This window comes from Dromiciops gliroides, chromosome 1 (genome assembly GCF_019393635.1).
Source record: "Dromiciops gliroides isolate mDroGli1 chromosome 1, mDroGli1.pri, whole genome shotgun sequence".
Classification (NCBI taxonomy): domain Eukaryota; kingdom Metazoa; phylum Chordata; class Mammalia; order Microbiotheria; family Microbiotheriidae; genus Dromiciops; species Dromiciops gliroides.
Window position 1 is genome coordinate 624,017,511 of NC_057861.1, and position 20,345 is coordinate 624,037,855.

The 20,345-nt window shown below is 40.2% G+C and overlaps 1 protein-coding gene across 2 annotated transcripts in view; it reads right to left on the reverse strand.

The window, feature by feature from the left end:
* KCTD5 (potassium channel tetramerization domain containing 5) overlaps positions 1-20,345 on the reverse strand; it is a 93,983-nt gene that overhangs the window by 18,942 nt on the left and 54,696 nt on the right. The window contains exons 3-6 of one of the 2 annotated variants that reach the window (XM_043969895.1): positions 19,038-19,129; positions 13,524-13,619; positions 11,599-11,715; positions 6,402-6,527 (exon numbers count right to left, since the gene is read on the reverse strand). In XM_043969895.1, the coding sequence (XP_043825830.1) occupies positions 6,402-6,527; positions 11,599-11,715; positions 13,524-13,619; positions 19,038-19,129 (431 nt within the window). The remainder of the gene's footprint in view (positions 1-6,401; positions 6,528-11,598; positions 11,716-13,523; positions 13,620-19,037; positions 19,130-20,345) is intronic. The other variant, XM_043969905.1, reaches the window with a different exon arrangement.

Consider the following 20,345-nt stretch of genomic DNA (forward strand, 5'->3'; position numbering starts at 1 on the left):
GCCTGCTGCTAAGATCACCCCCACATTTTAAGAGCTGAGATGACCCTTTTTCATCATCACCACCTCCAGCTCTAATTCTTACAGCATTTATAAACCCAGATGCCCTAGAACTCTGGTTACCAGAAAAAGCACCCATCGGATTTTCTTTATTATCATTTCATTTTCTAACACACTGGCTGTGTTTCTGGGCCACCATAATAAGCCCCAGAGGGGATTTATGACACTACTCTCAGCTTTCAGCTTCAAGGCAAAACTTCCAACTATGCTATTACTTTTAAAGCAATCCATACTAATATTTTGGGAGCATCAAGTTTTTGATATGTTAAATGAGAACACAGAACACTGGTTAATAAGTTTTGTTAACCTGAGCTTTCTGATAAACACTGCCACAATCATCTACTGCAACCAGGGAGTGAATGTTTGGCTATGTACGGTCAAATTGTTGACTTTTGAAATTAAACTACTGAAAAGCTCTATTTCCTGAATCTGAAACTATTTTCACAACAAATCCTGTTGGAATGGATATTAACCAGAAGCGATTGTGCAGTATTAGGGAAGTTCTTCCTAAGCATATTGATCTGAATTCTGTCTCTTCATATCTTCTACTCATTAGTCAGAGTTCTTTCTTCTGGAATTTAGAAGAATAAATCTAATCAATTTCCTATGTTACAGGCCTTTAAATACAGAGTGTTTCAAAAGTCTTAGTGTGGTTTTAAGCTTTAATAGCTCAAATAATTTTAAGCTTTTAAGCTGAACTAAGACTTTTGAGACACCCTGTATCTGAAAATATTAATGTTGTTAATGTCATAAAAAACAAACATTAATGTTCCAGTCTACCAGGCCTCTCCCAAATCCAAGTTAAGTTTTCTCTGCTCAAAGTTAAATATCCTCAGGAATTTCAATAATCATTTCCTATTCCCCTCACCATCCTGGTTACCTCCACCCCCGACACATTCTAGTTTGTCAATGTTCTTAAAATGTTAGCACCCATAACTAAACACAACACTCCAGACATGGTCTCATCATGGAAGAGTGCAATGAGACAGCTGTGTGCTTTACTCTGGCCTGTATATCTCCTAATATAGCCCAAGATCACACAGTTGATTTACCCTGAGCCTGCAGTCCACCTAACATTTCCAATTCTTTACACAAACAGCCAGACACATCTCCCCAAACTGTATTTGAACAGCTGATTATTTTAGCCAACGTGTGGAATTTTACATTTATGCTTATTAAATTGCATCTCGGAGTCAGCCCCTTGTTCCAAGTTGCTGAGATCTTTGGATCCTGCCATTCAATGTATTAGCTGATCTTCACATTCTATCAGATAGCATGTTAAGCCTCCACCCATGCGACTAATGAGAATGTTGAACAAAATAGACGAAAGGAGAGCTCTGTAACATGACATTAGAAATCTCACTTCCAGCTACCGTAACAACCAGTGCTATTTAGTGCTAAAATAGACTATGTACTTTCAACAAGTAACTACAGTAGGAAAGACACACTTAGGATAGCTCACTACATAGGACCTACTATCAGTCAGCTCTACCACTCTAAGGAACACTAGTTACACAGGCAAACTACAACTGAACAAACATACCAGCAGCACTAGCTAAAGGGGAAGTTTGGGTTAAGGGTGAGGAGGTATTTCTGGACCATCAAGAGGTGAGGCATTTGGGGGAATTTCTAGAGCAGCTAGAGCTCACCATTACATTTACACTTAATCTGAGTCATTCATATCGTAATCCGTCTCCTCATCTTCACTCTGGTTCAGCATGCACCATGAAGCAAGTACAGAGAAGGGATTAGTGGAGGGAGAGAGGGGAGAAAAGATAGCAAAATTTAGTCAATAGCCATGGCACAGGAATACAATTAGTCAACATATAAGAGTGTGTTCTGTTATTCAAAAGCTGGTGTGGAGAAGTAGTTGCCCGAGGGATATTTCACAATTTGTAACAGAAAGAGTTGGCTGAAAAATGAAGCAAAGAGAAAACAACTTTTCAATAGAAATCCTTCTGTTTTCCATCACGCACAGAACAACTAAACTACCTCTGGGAGCCTTAGTGATCACCAGTCTTTGGAGTCGTCATACTCACACGGGTCACCTTCTCACAAAACTCCGTAACTTCTTCATACAGCAAAAATAAAGACTATACATGCAGATTGGAGAAGGGTTTTGTGGTTACAGGGTCTACTATAAACTACCTTTTTGTAAAATAAAAAATGTTTTAAATCATGTTTCAAAGACACTGGTACATCTTAGTCAATGAGGCCAAGACAAAAGTCAGGCAAGGTTACAGCTGTCCCTGTCCTGATTTCTTTTATAAATTTTACAAAAATTTATTTTCTCAGGATTTGTCTTCTCCCCTAAGGAACTTAACTCGTCACTTTCCCCCAAAATTCAAGGAGACGGAGAAAATATTTGTCAAATTAAAACTGAAAGGTTCATCAAATGCAACTCTTTAAGTACTCATGTGAGAAAAGCAGAATTGAAACAGGAGTAAACAACAAAGAAGCAAGGAAGCAGATAAATCAATTTCAAAACACTATGTAAAATTTTGAGGTGTAGTATTTTCTCAGCTCCCTATTTGTCCAAAAGAATGTAAAAAAAAAAATCCACTTTCCTTCTGAGCTAGCCCTTGTTATGAACTTAGCAATTTTTCATAAGTCCTAGAATATGCCTGTTGTGGCTGATGCCCTAGTTTAGCAGAGGCTCTAGGATCCTGCTCACAAAGCTTAGATATTTTTGGATTGAGTTATTTTTTAATGGCATAAATGGGAACTTGGGTCACACCTAGGGCTTCCTAATAACTGCTCCCATGCATTTCACAGCTAGAAGGCACCTAAGCCTCTTTTGTGTGTGTTGGGGGCTGGAGAGAGGGTAGGGGAAACCACTTTTAAAGCTTGCGAGTAAAACATATCTTTGCTTACTAGCACAATGAGCATCTAACATCCTTATAACATAACATCTGACGTGAGAAAATGGGTCCTTCTAACGTCTGAACTTTGAAAATTTTTGGAAGCATGACACCTTAAATCCAATCTGAAAAGGAAACAAAAATCAAAACACAGAGAGGATGGAATGCTTTACCTGGTCATCAGTTTGTTCTTCCTTAAAGGCCTCCCAAAGGAAGATGGCCTCAATACCAGAGCAAATTAACACTGGTTCTTAAAAGCAACTAACTGAAGGACTTCAAAGAGGCCATTTGTCTCCCTTCCAATATGCAGCAACTCCAGGAAAACAGTACTGACTAATTCAGTAATGGAACATCCTCATTATATACCATTTATTGTAGCTGGCCTTGTCTAAAGCTTTGAACTGAGCAAAGCAGTTGTTGCAAAGACCAAACAAACAACTGGGGCTCATCTGGACCGATCAAGTCTCATGCAAACTTGACACTGGTTCACAAAGATAGTTTCTAAAGAGACTTCTAACAATATACAAAACAGCCACAAAATTTAAGATTTTGAGATGACATGACTTTTTAACAGTATAATACAGCACTGGTCCAAATATAGGCCACATTTCCCCCTCTAATCAGTATGTACACAAACTGTGTGACCCCTACATTTTGCCTTTCAAAAAATTTTCCTTTTGGGACAATAGTCTATATATAGATCAGTACAGGAAGAAAGATGACAATTGGTTTATATTTCTTATTACATTTCTTTTCTTTCTTTCTTCTTCTTTTTTTTTTTTTGTGGGGCAATGAGGGTTAAGTGACTTGCCCAGGGTCACACAGCTAGTGTTAAGTGTCTGAGGCTGAATTTGAACTCAGGTCCACTGGGTCAGTGCTTTATCCACTGCACCATCTAGCTGCCCCCTCTTATTGCATTTCTTATACTAAATAGAAAGGTTCAAAATACAAATTAAACATTAACTCAAATACCCTGAGCTTTTAGCTCACACCATTTTCATATTCCTTAGAACCTCTTCCCCATCCTAACCTTCTAGTAAAACCATAGCCATTCTTCAGGGTCTAAGGTACACAAAACTTCCTCTGTCTACTTCAATCCAAAGTTTTATTTCCATTCTCTGAATAACTTTTGCACTTATTAACTATACGAAATATTTTGGCATGTCGATCATATAATGTTTGGGATGTTTTGGATATAATGTTTGGATGTGTGTAAGACATCTCTTCAGCAAGACTAAGTACCTTGTAAGGAATGCATCATCCACTCTAGATATTTCTAAGCACACAAACGTTAAACACTTGATGATTTACCCCAGACCCAAATGTGTTCTCTGCATACTTAGCCAAATGGAAAAACAAAACATCTCAATTCCATAATCCTTTGCAAGAAGTACCATGGCTGATTCTAAACTGCACTGTATGATAGCAAGCTGTGTGACCTGCCCACTGGATGAGGAACACGTTTAAGAAATAGGTGATCATCCATTTTCTAACTTGATTACCTCTAGTTATAGGGGGCTTACTGGAGCTACCTATGAGGCAGGGAGTATCATCTTTACACAGCTGTGATTATTTATATAAATTAAAATTTACAAAGGATTACAGGGGAGGGCAGAGACTTAAAATAACTGCCCATTTACAACAGCTGGTACTCACGTGCAATATTTTAAGCACACGCTAATGATGTATGTAAAGGCTATGGGCAACAAACAAAATACCAAGCTTTTATACAAAGAAATATGGCCTGAATGCTTTGTCAACATTTTGGTGGTTTTCAAGTACAAAAGAGGTATCCTTCAGCCCCAAAGGTAAACCACCAATACACTTCCAACGTTATTTAGAAAAACAGATCCTGTATTTCCCTATTGTCGCACATTCTCACTGATTTGTTTGAGATTTGCCCACAGAAGCCAAGGGCATGCTTACCAAGTGAGAAAGTATTATAAAGCTTTTGCAGAACTCATGCTTAGAACTAGGTAAGCAAATTTGGAAGATAATGTTTCTAGAGGTAACTCAACCAGGTTTTTGGGTTTTATATAAAAAGATGCTGGTTAAGTGGGTTGGTCTTGGAAGCCAGAAGTTGGCAATGTGGTGTTGTAAAACAAGCACTTGCCCTGTAGTCAGGAAGTTAGGGTTCAAGCCCTAGCTTTATTATTAACCATTGGTATAACCTAGGCTAAGGTATTTCCTTTCCCTAAGCTTCAATTCCCTCTTCTATAAAATGGATAGACTAGAGGGCAGCTAGGTGGTGCAGTGGATAGAGCACCAGCCCTGGAGTCAGGAGGACCTGAGTTCAAATCCGGCCTCAGACACTTAACACTTACTAGCTGTGACCCTAGGCAAGTCACTGTGTGACCCCAATCACCTCACCAAAAAAAAATTTTTTTTAATTTAAAAAATAAAAAAAATAAAATTAAAAAAAAATTGGATAGACTACTACTTACACTACTTCACAGATTTGTTGTGAGGATCAAACAGGTAATAAATATCAAGCAATATATAAATACAAGTTGTTACTGATAGCACAAACAGACAAGAACATTTCCCCAAAAGCTTCTGATAATCAATATAACTGTTTTAGGAAAACTGCTATCTTGTAAATGATGTGATAACTATATGGCAATGGAAAAAAAGGAACATTAACCTAAGTGGGCTGTCTGCAGATTAGGAAGGTTGGCAACTAAATGCTAACAATAAGCTGGAAATATAGCCAAAAAATATGAAAATAAAAGTTTTAAAAAATAAGTACTTCCCAAGAAGAATCTTTGTGTAAGGGTTTCCCAGTCAGGAAGACTTGGGTTCACAAAAGACATATCCTGGCTGCGTGAGCCTGGGCAAGTCATTAGAGCGCTTCCCGTCTCCAAGACAACTTGCCTAAAGGAGGAGCTGCGGAGGAGGGGCTGACCTCTCCCTGTGCAAGCACATGTCCCTATCCCTAGGTATTTTTTCCCCGAAAACCACAATTAGAACTTGCACGCTTTTTTTTTTTTTTCAAACTTTGGTAGGCAATAAAAATGATGTTAATGAGAGATGGCAAAAAAGCCTAGTGGTGTGGAAGAATACAAGTCTAGCACTTCAGTTTATTCAAGAGCATGTTCAGAGATCTGTGATTACAGCGGAATCAGTGCACCTTCTCTCCATAAAATAGAGACCATTATGTCCTCCCCCTGAGGCCTTCACGAATTCTGGTGCCCGACCCCCAAAATTCATTCTTAGTAGCCCACCATCTGGTAATGAGCCTCTCCATACTTAGCAGGGCTGATGGGAAGAAAGCAGACACCCAGTCACTATGACCTGACTGAAGAGTCTTCCTTCACGAGGTAAAGGACACCTCCACAGCACAGTGGAAAACCAAAGTAACACATCAATAGAGACTGCGGCAACAGTAAGAAGGGTGAGCCTCAGCATTTTCCTGAGGTCATTCCTCAGAAGATTTTCCTGGCCCTCAACGTCCCTTTCCCTCCCTATTTCCCACCAGCTTACCTTTGCCTTTTCGCTGGGTTCACTGGTTGTGCCATAAGAGGTATTATGCAACTCCTTGGAGACAACACAAAGAAATTCAGCTTGGTCTTCATTTCCATAGTTATAAGATGAACCAATACTGACCAGCTAGAAGATAAAAGAGTGGGTGATAAATCAGTAGGAAAGAAAATTCTCCCTGTTCTCTTCACCTTATCATTGACCATCTTGATGACCTTTATCCCCAGGAAAAATCCATAACTGACCCATAACCCTCAGAGACTTCTGCTATTGGAGTCAAAATGACTTCCAGGGTTAAGGTCTAATTCTTAGGTGTAGTGGGTAGCCCTGTCAGTTAGTCAAACACCCCCCAGGAGATCAGATTACACTTTAAAATCTGCCTCAAGGAAATAGAGAAATCAAGGAGAAACAATACTTTTGAGAAGATATTTTTAATGAATTCATGGAAAACAACTTCTTGAAGTATACACACACAAACTCCCCCTTCGCAGGGGCACAGCATTTATTTTTAACGTGTCAGGACATGCTCTTTCTCCCATTGGAACATTCAGCTTATAATTATCTCAGTTTTTCCTAATTGGACCAGGAGGAGACCATTCAACACCACAAGGGAGACTGGGAAGGGGGGACAATGAGGATGCGGATAAAAGCAATAAGAGGATGATTTAAATAATCCAGCCATTCAGCAATCGGGTCTAGAGTAGCAACTGACCCACACCTCAAAGCAAGGCAATGCCATTCAAGCAATAAACCCAGGAGGAGGCTGCTCCAAAACGCAAAAGTTATACAAACACGTTAGTAACAGAATTGTTCTATTTGATCTTCTTGGTAAGAGATTACTCCAGAACTTCCCGAGTTTTCTAGCCCCAAGGCCAGAAAATAAACTGGGAATCATAGAAGGGTTTGCCCAAGAATTGGAAGAATAAGGTGTATCTGTGATGCCATGCCACCCAGTGTGTACCTTCACTGAGAGTAAATAGGATACAGTGAGAAAAGCAAGGAGCAGGCAGTCAGGAATCCCAGGGCTGAAATCCTGGCTCTATCCTGGTAACTTAATGTGTGACCATGGGCACACTGGGCCCTCAACTCTGGGCCTCAGTTTACTCTACCATAAAATAAGGGAGCTGGACTACATAATTCCTTTTATTTCTAACATTCTATGATTCTGTGAAGTTGCAATGAATCTTTGGCTCAGAGGTAGCATGAGGAACATTAGGGCAGAAAAAAATCTCCACACTGAAAACCTTTCTATATTGTCTTCTAAGGTAGAGGCATGAGGAAACAATTCTGAGCCCCATAAAAACAGCAGCTGTTTGCACTGGGAGTTATCAATCTATGAGGCAACTCCTTGAGAGCAGGAGCTTCCCCAGTTCCCAAGCACTCACAGTAGGTGTATGATAAATATTTGTTCAATTAAGCTGAATTTATGTTCTGGGGCAAAGAACCCTCAGATGAGAAGAAACACCTAATGGAGGGGTAAGTCAGACCTGAAGCATGAGTTTGTGGGCTTTCCCAATGAGCCTTGAGAGCACTGGCCTTAAGTCAGTCAGTACGATCATAAGCTGCCTCTCCGTCATGAGACCCCAAAGAGGAAAGAAGGCATTTTCTCAGTCAAATTTATTCTAGAGGTCAAAGGAAAAACAGAGGTTTTGCCCTAAAATGAAGGGTGTGTCCTTGCATTAGCTTCAGAAAAAAAACACTGAACTAAGTCCATTTCATAAGCAAAAATAAAACCTCATCAAAGGATGAGAACTATATATTAAACATTAAACTTGCAGCAAGAATCAACGGCCCATTTGCTAAGCTCCAGAGTGCGCTAAGAGGGCCAGCTCCTCTGGGGTAACACATCATATATGCATTAGGCACATGCTAAGTGGCTTAGAAGAAGGGCAGCCAGTACAGACTCTTGCCAATTCCAAAAGCGCTCATCAAACAGGAATACTTCAGTCCATCGCAGACTAAAATCAATACTTCTGGCAGTAAATCCATATCCTCATAAAGGGGCGGGGACAGAGAAGCAGATGAGATACAAGCTGGGTGGAAGAAAGTGAAATTGCTGAACTCTCCACTATACTGGAAAGGTGTGAAAAGAGGATGAGACAAAGAAGTGAGAAGGAAGAACAGGCAGAGAGCGAAGCATTTTAGTGAGCTCTCCTTTCATTTGAGGGAACTGAAGTTAAAATCTTGGCAAAGTTCACAAACAACTATTTTGGTGTCAGTCTTCCTTTGTGCTCCTCAAAAAACTACCCGACAATCTGCTGTTTCTCCTCAAAAAGAGAGAGAACAGCAGGGGCAGTTACTGCCCGAATGGCAGCAGAGAAAGATGAAGAGCAATGAGGCCTGAGTGCAGAAGGGTCTCGAAGGTACAGAGAAGCCGCTTTACATCCTTGCTTTTAAACAGTCACATTAGTACCACATTCTCAGAGTTAGAAGGGACCTCAGCGAAACAGGAATCTATCCCTGGGAGGCAGGCAGCCAGCTTTTGCTTGAATTCTTCCAGGAGTAAAGAACTCATTCCCTCCTGTCCTCCCATGCCATCAGAGGCAGCCCATTCACAGCTCAACAGCAAGGATGGTTAGGTAGGTCCCCCTTACACCAAACTCAAATCTCCCCCTTCAAATGCCCCCTAATGAGAAGTTTTCTAAATAAACTAATATATCATTGTTGTCCCCAGGTTATACTGGAAGGAACTGAAGAATGAGCAAGGAAAAGCCTATATAAAGATTCCGACTTGACATTTGGAAGATAAAAACAACCTATTTCCCCCAAAGAAGTTCTATGGACAGATATCCACTGCCTTGGCCAGGATGCAGTGAAAAAAGATGCTTCAAACAACGAGGCTCATTCTTCCTCCAGCTCACGCCAAAAATCACAACAGTCAAACTGACAAGGTAGCAGTGTGTGAAGTGCAACATCAATGCTTATAGTCAGATTTGTCTGACCTAATTCAGAGAAGCCAATCTGGCATTCATATAATTCTGTCTTTAGAGAAAACTTCTTTGGGGAAGAAATGTGTTAGTGTTTTGATATCAGATGACTAACACCATGGCTGCTGACTATTGAGATAGCTATTTTTGTTGAATTCTCTGGCTTTCTCTGAATAGCCCAGAATCTTGAAGAACATAATAAATGCAAAATCGTGGAAACTCAAATACAAAAACTCCAACCAGAGTTTTCAACGTGAACCTCCTTTAAACCAGTTTAATTTCAAGGAGAGAATTAACTTCATTATACTAAATGGGCAGCAGGCAAAGATGCAGTTTATAATGCTGAGGCTAACTAAGAAATAATATCAGTTTGGGGTGGGGCTTAGTAAGAAAGGAGATCAAAACCCCTCAACTAACAACAAAGGAGTTGAACAGGTTAGGTACCCTGAAACATATACTGCCATATGAAGAAACAATGGCCTTGGAGTAATTCAACCTGGGTTTCAGTCCTAGCTAAGTAAAAAATTAGAGATAATTACTCTGTGTGAATTGCTATAGGCTTCTTCACAAATAATAAAAATCCAGAAAAAAATCTGGAGTTGGTCAAACCAGAAACAAAGAGAATTAAAGTTTCCTTCAGGCCTTCAACGTTTTAATCCAGTTAGTAAGTCCAAATGCGGTTTGACCATAATATTCTCCTCTGAAACATTCAGCATCTCTGTATAAGACAGAGGTGGAGGGAGCTGAACTTTTTAAAATTATCATGATCAATAAGAAATTAAGTTATTTGTTTGAGAGAGAAAAAGGAAAAGGAGTGACTGCTTCTTGCCTTCTCTGAATTAATTTCTATTTCATCAGAGTCTGGAAGGATTATTGTCCATTATCAAATATTTAATAAAATGGTTTCAGCATATTGCAAGGCCCTGCATTTGGTCTCTTAATTATCTAGTTTGTATATTCTTCAAGTTTCCTGGTTCTTTTCTTCTTTTCTGCTGGTCATTCTTATAAATATTTTACTATCAAAGTGTTTTTTAAAGCTGCACAAAAGCTGTATGGTTTACTGCATGTCAATATTATATTTTTAAAACTAATTCACTCTAACTATCCCTGTGCAAAATAGGAAGAAGAAATGAAACTCAAACCAGCAATTCTGGTGACCATGGGGTCAAAGAAAATTGACTAAATTGATTTTTTAGATTATCGATGGGTTTCAATTAGGTATCCTATTCCTCAACTACTACACTTGGTTGCTATAGATAAGAATGAGTCCTGAACTACAAACAGCTCAAGACAAATAAAAATCTGCTGAGGAATGGAGAACTGACTAGAAGACCCGATGGCAAATGCTTAGACTGGATTTAGAGAACTGAAGTTAGCAATAAGCTAACTTTGAGAGGCAAAATAGAGTTTTTATGAGAATAAACCTGAAGAATAATCAAGTATTCTCACACTGAACTAACCCTTTTGGCATCATCACCTTCTCTTAAGCATCACTGTTTACATGATGATCTGATCCAGTCCAACCAGTACCTGAGCAGGAAGTCCTCTACAACATCCAGGACAAGAGGTCAAACAACTAGTTTCCAAATGAACCCCTCTTCAGGAAGAAGGAACACACCACCTCTCTCACTGAGGTCCTTTAAATGGGGAGGATGTTGCAGTGTAGTTGAAAGAGTGCTGAATGTGTGCCAAGAGAGAACCAGGTTCTGCCCATGACACTTCTGAGCTATCCAGGGGCAGGTCATGTAATTTCTCATAAGCTGGAAATAACATCTGTAATACTCCACAGCCTCGTTGTGAGGATCAAATGGGATTTTTAAAAAAGTACTTAGCCAACCTTAAAGCACTACACACATTTCAGCTGTTGTTGCTGTCGTCCCTGCTTCAGGGAGGAGTTAGAAGTCCCATCTAGCTCTGAGAGTCTCTGGTTTTATGACCATGTACTAACCATGCAGCAAAAGCTACCAAAGTCATAGTCTGAGAGAAGAAACACAATTAGGTTAAGTGACATGCAGAACTTAGATTCTTAGGATTTTCATTCTCTAGAAGGCCTTTTCTTTTCTAAGATGAACATTTGTAGGTTATAGTGCCATGGATTAAAAGAAAGTGATAAGAAGCCAATCATAACAAAACCAGCTATGCACCTAAGAAGGAAGCTGTGTGACCTGAAAGCAGCAAAAGAAAAAAAAAGGCTTTTTTTCAATACAAGGCATTCATTCATGCAGGTTGTGGGGCAAGATGGGCTGGGTAGGGGCTGGAATGGTGGGACACACCTCACTGCAGCATTTCTGGAAACGTGTCTCCTCCCCTCTCACTTCCCGAGACACTATCAGCAGAAACTCTGACTGGTGGTGCCGGCCATAGCCAAAGGCAGGACCTATACTGACAAGCTGCAACAACCAATCAGAGCAAAACACAAACAGAAATCTTGGTGACACTAGAGCATTCAATGATCCCTGTGTCATAAAAGGTACTGTCAGCCTCTGGGACCCACATCCTTCTCCATGGTCATGAACATGCAAAATTTCCCAGCACCAGGATTCAATGGTATTTCAGGGTTTTGGGTATTGCAAACGCTTTGTATGCTAGTTCATGGGAAGACAATCAGAAAACTGAGTTCTATTTGCCTTTGCCCCTTCCTCAAGTTTGATTTTAATGGCAAATCAGAGTACTTTACAAATATCAACAATTACTTCAAATGACTTGGGGGTAAATTATTCCTTAACTAGGAAGGATGCTGTGGGGAAACCAACAACTTTCTTCTTTCTTCCTGGGCAATGTAAGCAGGAAAACACAGCCAGCAGGAGTTGTAATAGCACAGGACCAAATTACTACAAGACAATAATCTTCCCAAACCCCGAAAATACACCCCGCCCACACACACACACACACACACACACACACACACACACACACACACACACACACCAGAGACTGTAACCTCCCTGAGACAGGTAGTTCCACCCTCACTACTAGGAGTGCCTAGTTCAGTGTGTTATTGATAGTAGGCATTCAATAAATAGCTATGGAATTGAACTGAAAGATGGGTCACCGAGCTAGAAGTCAAGACCATCATTTTTCTCCTATGTAACCAATAACTTTTTTTGGGGGGGGGAATCCCTTAAAACTCAGCATCTTGGTTTCTCTACGTAAAAATGGAAACAGAAATTGCAGAATCATGAAAAAAATGGAATCTCAAAAGAAACAAGCAACATAAAGATAAAGAAAAATTACTAAAATTACTAAATTGTAATAAAGACTATGCAAATGATAAAGGAAGCAATGACAAATCATCTCAAACTATCTCAAACAAACTATGATGAAAAGGAAAGGCAAGGAAAGAACATGGAGGTGGATTATAAAAACTGAAAATCTACAGAAACAATTTTAGCAGAACAAATAAAAGGGGAAGAGAGTAGCACATGGTGACATCTGGTAAACTCATTTTACTAATATAGAAGACAGCAAAATAGTGACAAATGACAAGAAAGTAAAGACAAAGAAGGAAGGGTATTTGTCTTATGCCAATGATATATAAAAGAATGGAAGAGAACTAAAGCAAAAAAAACATTTCCCCCCCCTCCTCCCACAGATGAAGTAATCAAAATTCAGCACACTCTTCCCTTTGGGGGGAAAGGTAGGAAGAAAGGAGCAGAGAAAGAAAGGAAGGGGCAGGGAAAAGAGGAAAGGGAGGAGGGGGAGAGGAGAGGCCAACTAGGGAAGAAGCCATCACAGCTTCATTTCCATTAAGGAGCCATTACTAGGAATGGAGAAGCAGAAAGGGTGAACACAAATGCTTTGAAATCAGCACATTAAGAAAAGAGCTTACAAAGACAATGCAGCAACAAAAGAGGATGAGAGTCCCCTAAATTGAAGGGCAGTAGTTTTCCCCCATTTCTGTTTTCTGTGGCTGATTCAAGTGTTTTGTTTTAATTCTCTATCTGCTGCCTTAAAGCACCTGAACGTTAAGATGTATCTTACTTCCAGGAATCATTAAAGTAGTGATGAGGCTATCGGAGGTGGAATATTCCCATACCAGTCCCTTGAGCCACCAGCCATTAAAACACAGTACCTTTACAATTAGAGTCTGGAAAAGTGTATAGTACAAAACAGTATTATAGATAATTCAAACCATTCCAATTCTGTGACACTAAGAAAAAGAAAAATAACCTCCCATCTCCCCAACATTGCTCTTTACCTGCTCAAACTTCCAGCCATCAGACATGGTGGAAACCATCTGGGTGAGCTCTTCCTCTTGACACTGAAGCACTCTGTAGACATGCTTGACTGGCACCTATCAAAGAAAAATGCCATGTATTCAAGAAACCTGTATATCCCACAATCATCAATTAGGCATCATTTCTTCCACCTGGAGTCTGCAAATAACAAGCTTATTCAATAGACTTTACAATCCAAGTTACCTTGGTATTGTGGGGCCCTAGTGAAATACAAACGCTGAGGTCAGAGTAAAAAGAGTGTATTCACAAGATCAGAAGTAATATTCGTGATGGTGGCTTTTCTTTCTACTCTCTCATTTCTCCTTTCAAAATATTTCTACCCAGTCATTTCAAAATAAAAAGAAATTTCACACGTATACTCAAGTTTATTTCAGTTCCAGAGAGAAAATCATCAGGTAAACAATTCTTTGAATGGACAGTAAAGAATTCAACTACTAAGACCTCGAAAATTTTCCAAATGTGTTGTCTCTTCCATTAGAATGTGAATTTCTTGAGAGCAGGTACTGTCTTGCTTTTTGATATTTGTGCTTAGCACAGTAACTTGCATATATCAGGTGCTTAACAAATATTTCATTCATTCATGTAATGTTAGCAATCAATATTGTCTATTCCTACCATTTAAAAAAAATATCAAGCCTCAGGGAATTAGGCACACAGTGATCCTTTCCTATGTTTAGCATAGCCTTTTATTTTATAAAGACACAAAAAGTTAGTATGGAAAAACCTTTTTGCGTGTGAATTAGTTCTCTAATAATTAGTTATGTACTCCAGGTATAAGCATAATTCAAAGTATAATGACTACTAGTTACTATAGCAATGCATTCCTCATTGTGTGGGCAGGCCAGGAATATTTGGCTCTTACTAGTGGGAAATGCTATAACCAGGAAATCTAGTCTGTCCCCATGCTGTGGATTCCTACTGAAAATCAGAGTAAAAGAATGGAATGCCCAGTGGGTGAGCAGAACTAGCCCAGCCTGGATGTCCCATGAGAAGGGCTCGCTGACCTTCTGCTTGTTACATTTAGAACCCCTAACGGCCAGCAACTCTCAAAAAAGAAAGGATCAGGCTCTGAAGACAAACAAGGTAACAATGCTGCTACAGCAGAGGTGTATGGGAAGACAGATCAGAGTTAAGGTAGCAGCAGTCATTCATTTACAGGGATTTTGTATATATTGAGTTTTCTCAGGTAGAGTAAATTTTAGACTTGGTGAAAAAAAGTATTGTAAGACCCGGGTTCTAGTCCTGATTTCACTGCAGACTCATTGTGTAACCTTAGACAAGTTACTTCCCCTGTGGAAACATCAGTTATCTCTTCTGTCAAATGAAGAAGCTGGATGACCCCAAAGGCTCAGTCCAGCTCTGATTGCCGGATCTTTCTATAAATGTTTAAATATTATGAAAGTGAAAGGTAGGCAGTGTACAGAATGGGAAGTAAACAAAAGGCTAAGATAGAGAAAATAGACATGTCCATAGAAATACAACAAATGTTAAATGAAGGGAACCTCTGGGAGATGTAAGTAAAAAACTGTATTCTCTCTTTTTTGGGGGGGTGGGGGTGCATGTGGGGGAAAGGGGGAAGCGGGAGGGTCTGATTTGGGAATTACAGGAAAACACCTCTAATGATATCCCATTCTTTTTCCTTCAAAATCACAATAATGTATTTTCCCTGAGAAACACAGTTCAGGGATGGGACACTGAAGAATGGTCAAAAGAAGCTTTCACCTGAGTGCTCTGACAATTATATATGGTCATACCAGCACCATTATGAATGGAAAATCAGAGCATAGCTTAGAAGCAATGAAAGAGTTTTTAGTAGTTTTGGTTTTTGTTTTTTTTTTTTTTCCTTTTCCTTTTTTTGGGCAGGACATGAGGGTTAAGTGACTCGCCCAGAGTCATGCACAACTAGTAAGTTTCATGTGTCTGAGTTCGGATTTGAACTCAGGTCCTCCTGACTTCAGGGCCAGTGCTCTATCCACTGCGCCACCTAGCTGCCCCCAGTTGTTTTTTCAAAAGAGCTGATTCCGACTCTACTATAACAGTGGTGACTTTAAGGAAGTGAGCTGGCAGCCATCGCACTGTGAAGTCCCTTGCTAAGAGCAGAGCATGAATTGGCTGAATGGGAAGGGATCAGCTGTGCTTTCAACTGTAAAACTGTCTGGCTCAGGAACAAAGTCTAATGGTTTCCATGCATTAAGAGATACAGGGATAGAGGTTACCACAAAAATACACACTTAATGGACAGCCACGGAGTCTCTACTAGTTTGGGTCAAATCACTCAGCAACCTCTCCTCCTTTAAGAGCACTCTAACAAAATTTATCATCATAGCTGTCTTCTATCAGCCCCCCACCCCGGTCATTCTCCCCTCTTTCTCAGAGTTAAGTGTGTTTAACTGACTCACTGTCTTCCTCTCCTCCCCAGATCCCACCCTTACACCAGGGCACCTCAACATTCAGGCTGATGCTTTCCTCAAATCCTGTGACCTATTCCTCCACTCCACCTCAACCTTACAGAATGATGATCATATGCTACATTTCACCATCAGGTACAAGTGTTCCACTTCCATGATCAAAAATGCTGTCATTCCCCTACTTGATCCTGTACCTGCTCAGGAATTATCCTTGCATTGACTTCTTTCCTAATCTCAATCCTACAGCTGTTAATCAGGATGACTACACACTGTCCTCCTCAACTTTTGAATCCCTTATCCCTTTGGCCTTATTGTCACTCCCATTTTACCAGGCCCCACTCTTACTTAACTGCTGTTAAAAGGAGCTGGACAACTTAGCAACTCCAATCAATAAAATGGTCCATGACAATTCCAAAGGACTCATGAGGAAAAATGCTATTCACCTCCAGAGAGAGAACGGATGGACTCAAGTGAAGACTAAAGCATATTTTTTCCTTTTTCTTTTTTGCAACATGGCTAATGTGGAAATGTTTTGCATAACTTCATATGTACAATGGGCATCATATTTCTTGCCTTCTCGATAGGTGGGGGAGGGTGTGGAAGGAAGAAGAAAATTTGGAACTCAAAACAAAATTTGTTGTTTAAAAAAAAAAAAAAAAGGAGCTTTGAAGAAGCCATACTATTGAGGTATCTGGGTCTACTATAAATTTATGCTCCTAACCCACCACCGGTACCACCATGCTTGCAGTCTCCCAGGTTCATAATCTTGACATTATTCTTAATTCCTTCTTCTCCCTCTCTCTTTCCCTCTTCCCCCCTCCCCCACATAAATCTAATCAACTACTTAACAAATCCTGCTCTTTTTTTTTTTTTTTGCAAAATATGTCAACTGCTATTTTTTATTTTTATGTCACTTATATTACCCATGGTATCCCCTCCCTCCACCCCTTCCCAGGGAGTCAACTATCTCTTATAATAAAGAAAAAAAGTAGAGCAAAACTAACCAATTTTGGTGGAGAGGGGAGTAGGGAAGGGGGGGTGGTGCAGAGAAAAGATGCCTTCTCACAGCTCTTCTTTAATACCAAACCTGGTTATTAGAATTTGACAACATTCAATTTTGATTGGTTTTTTATTGTTATCACTGTAGGGATGATTTCATGGTTTTGCTTACTTCATTTTGAGTCAGTTCATGAAAGTCTTTCCAGGGTTCTTTGTATTCATATTTGTCATTTCTTTCATGACAATAATATTCCATTATATTAATGTACTGCAATTTCTTCAGCCCTTCCGCAATCAATGGGGTCCTATTTTGTTCTAGTTCTTTGCTATCAAAAATGCTATTATAAATAACTTGGTATATATAGGGGACTTCCATTTTGTCACTGACCTCCTGTATCTTTGGCTCAAAAGGTAGAGACAATTTAGTCACTTTCTTTGCATAATTCCTAAGTGCTTGCCAGAATGACTGGATCAATTCACAGTTCCACCAAAAACGTATTAGTATAGCTATCTTTCCATAACCCTTGCAACACGGACAATTCCCATCTTTTGTCATCTTTGCCAGTTTGCAGGATTATTTGGCAAATCTTGCCATTTCAATCTGCACAAAATCTCTTTTTCATGATTCACACAGGTCATCCTCATCCCTCACCTGGACTATTAAAACAGCCTCCACTCCATCTTCCATAGAGCAGCCAAAGTGATGTCCTTAAGCACAGGTCTGACTCCCCGACTCAAACTCCAGTAGCTACTTCTGCCTCTAGGATTAGACATAAACTTGGTCTGACATCCTAACCCACCCCTCCTTTCTACCTCATGCCATAGGCCTCCCTTTTCCTTCCTGCTGTTGCTTCCTCAGGCCACTTAGTGTTTTACCTGGGCCTCTGCACGGCCTGTCCCAATGCCAGGAAGGCTTGGTGCTTGTCCATCTCACAGAATCTCTCACTTCCTTCAAGGCTCAGCCATAGGCTAAGACTTCCTCTTATACAGTCTTTCCTGATGAACTAGTAAGTACCCTCCCTTCTCAATTACCCTGTATTTATTTTGTATCACACACATACCTACTTATGTGTATCCTGTCTTCCCTAACAGACTGCAACTTCTTGAAAACTGGGACTGTTTCATATTTGTTTTTGTATCTGCAGTAAGAGAGAGCTACTAGAAGAAATTAGAGGCCAGAATTCCTGGACTCAGGAATTCAAATGTGCTCAAATTCAGCCTGAGGCTCTTTTTTTTTTTTTTTTTTTGGTTGTTGCGGGGCAATGGGGGTTAAGTGATTTGCCCAGGGTCACACAGCTAGTAAGTGTCAAGTGTCTGAGGCCGGATTTGAACTCAGGTACTCCTGAATCCAGGGCTGGTGCTTTATCCACTGTGCCACCTAGCCACCCCAAGCCTGAGGCTCTTACTAACAGGGTGACCCTGGGAAGATCATTGAACTTGTTTGCCTCAACTGTAAAATAGAGACCATGATAGCACCTACTATTGGCACTGTTGTGAGGATCATATTGGTGAAGCCCTCGGTCCAGTGCTGGGCACACAGAAAACACTTTAAAAAATGACTCTTAAAAAAAAAAAGACTCTTCCCTTCCCCTCCTCCTTCCAGTGCCCAGCAAAGCACCTGGCACCTATATATACACACTAAATAAATCCCCAAGTACAAGCTGTAGTACATAGCATTTTTCAGCCATTTAAATAGGCAAAGAATTTTTTTCCCATCAGTTTTGCCACTTCTTTTTGTGATCCCTGGAACAGATCTAGAGAAAAAATAGCAAAGCAAAGATTCCCCCATCCAGGCAGCCAAGATGTGACATGTCCACATGGGAGCGAGGAGGCTCTCCCCAAAGAAAGCTATGAAGATGATGATGTCACAAAGGGTTTGGTGGACCAGTTCATCAGGGACTAGAATGACTGAGGGGAGAAGAAACATTTTCAAACTCGTACAGCCACAATCCAAGGCCTCACTGGAGAGGGCAGGACCTGAAGTAAGTCTGCTCAAAACCGTCTGGGACCAGGAAAGAGTGAATCATACTCACTTCTCACCTCAGGAATACAAAGACAGAGTCTCACCTGTGATGTTTTGCTGTCTCGTTCTCTAATTTTGTCCTTTACAAGTTTTATTAGTGAAGTGATGTTATAAAATTCAGCTTCCTCCAGAACCCCTGGGGTGAGTAAAAAAAAAAAGTCATTTTTTAGAAACTATGCACAAAGTTTATACATTGCTTCTAGAAAAGAAAATGAGCTGGCTCCTTGTGGGACGTTCTCAGTTGATGTTTCTTTTAATAAGAATTAATTTTCCTTTGAGGAGACAGCTCTCCCCATCCCTTGAATTTTTCTCCATTTGGAGTCTCTCTAACCTTAAAGGAATCTTCAAACCACGTCTGAAAGGACTCGACAAAACATACTTAAGGAGTTTCGTATAGATCATCATCAAAGAATAGCAAAACAAAGCACAGATGTTTGAGTTAGTGGGAATCTGAACACCTGATTCAAGGCCAGGTGGAGAAAATGCTGTGTGACTGAGGCTCAGAGGTTAAATGACTTTCCTGGAGTTTCCTCATCAATATGAGAATAATAAAGCCTGTACTTCCTATTTCCCTGGGCTTCTGTACTATAATTTGTAAACTGTAAAACACTAAAGACATCTGAACTCACATTACTCTCACAGTCTTTATCACTTAATACTGACTGGAACAATCCTCACATCAATAATAATTAAAACATTTGTTAAGTACCTACTATGTGCAGGGCACTGTTCTGGTGGTGACACAGAGACAAAAATGAACTCTTCCCAGACTGCAAGGAACTTCCATTCTGCTGGAGGGGAGGAGGCATGCAGGCAACAGATAATACTAATCTATATTTTTAACCGTCCTACATAATGAGATTCAAATCATCTTCTAGGTAATCAGCACTGAAACAGTCTACGGTTTGTGTCCTGACCCATGATAGTGCTATTAGAGGGAGCTCCCTTAATCGACAGAAATGGAGTGGCAGCTGTTCCGCAAATCTAGAAGGTTGCCCAGGGCACTAAGAGGTTAAGTGGCTTGCCCAGTGTCACACAATCATTATGTTTTAGATTTGGAACTGAAATCAAGGTCTTCCTGACCCTGAGGCCAGCATTCTCTCCACCACACCATACTATTTCTGACTGAGAGCCCCGACATTCATCTAGAGGAAAAGATGTGGAGAGACTGAGAGGCATCAATGGAGGCAAGACTGACCATCCCACTGTTGTGGATTTACTTTGTACAGCACTTGACAACTTTCAAATTGTTCTTCATTACACCTTTTACATGGCTATGCATGAACTGCTATTTTGCTGTTGGGAGTTTTTGTCATTTATTTAAGGAAGTAGTTTTTTCCCCCATCCTGACC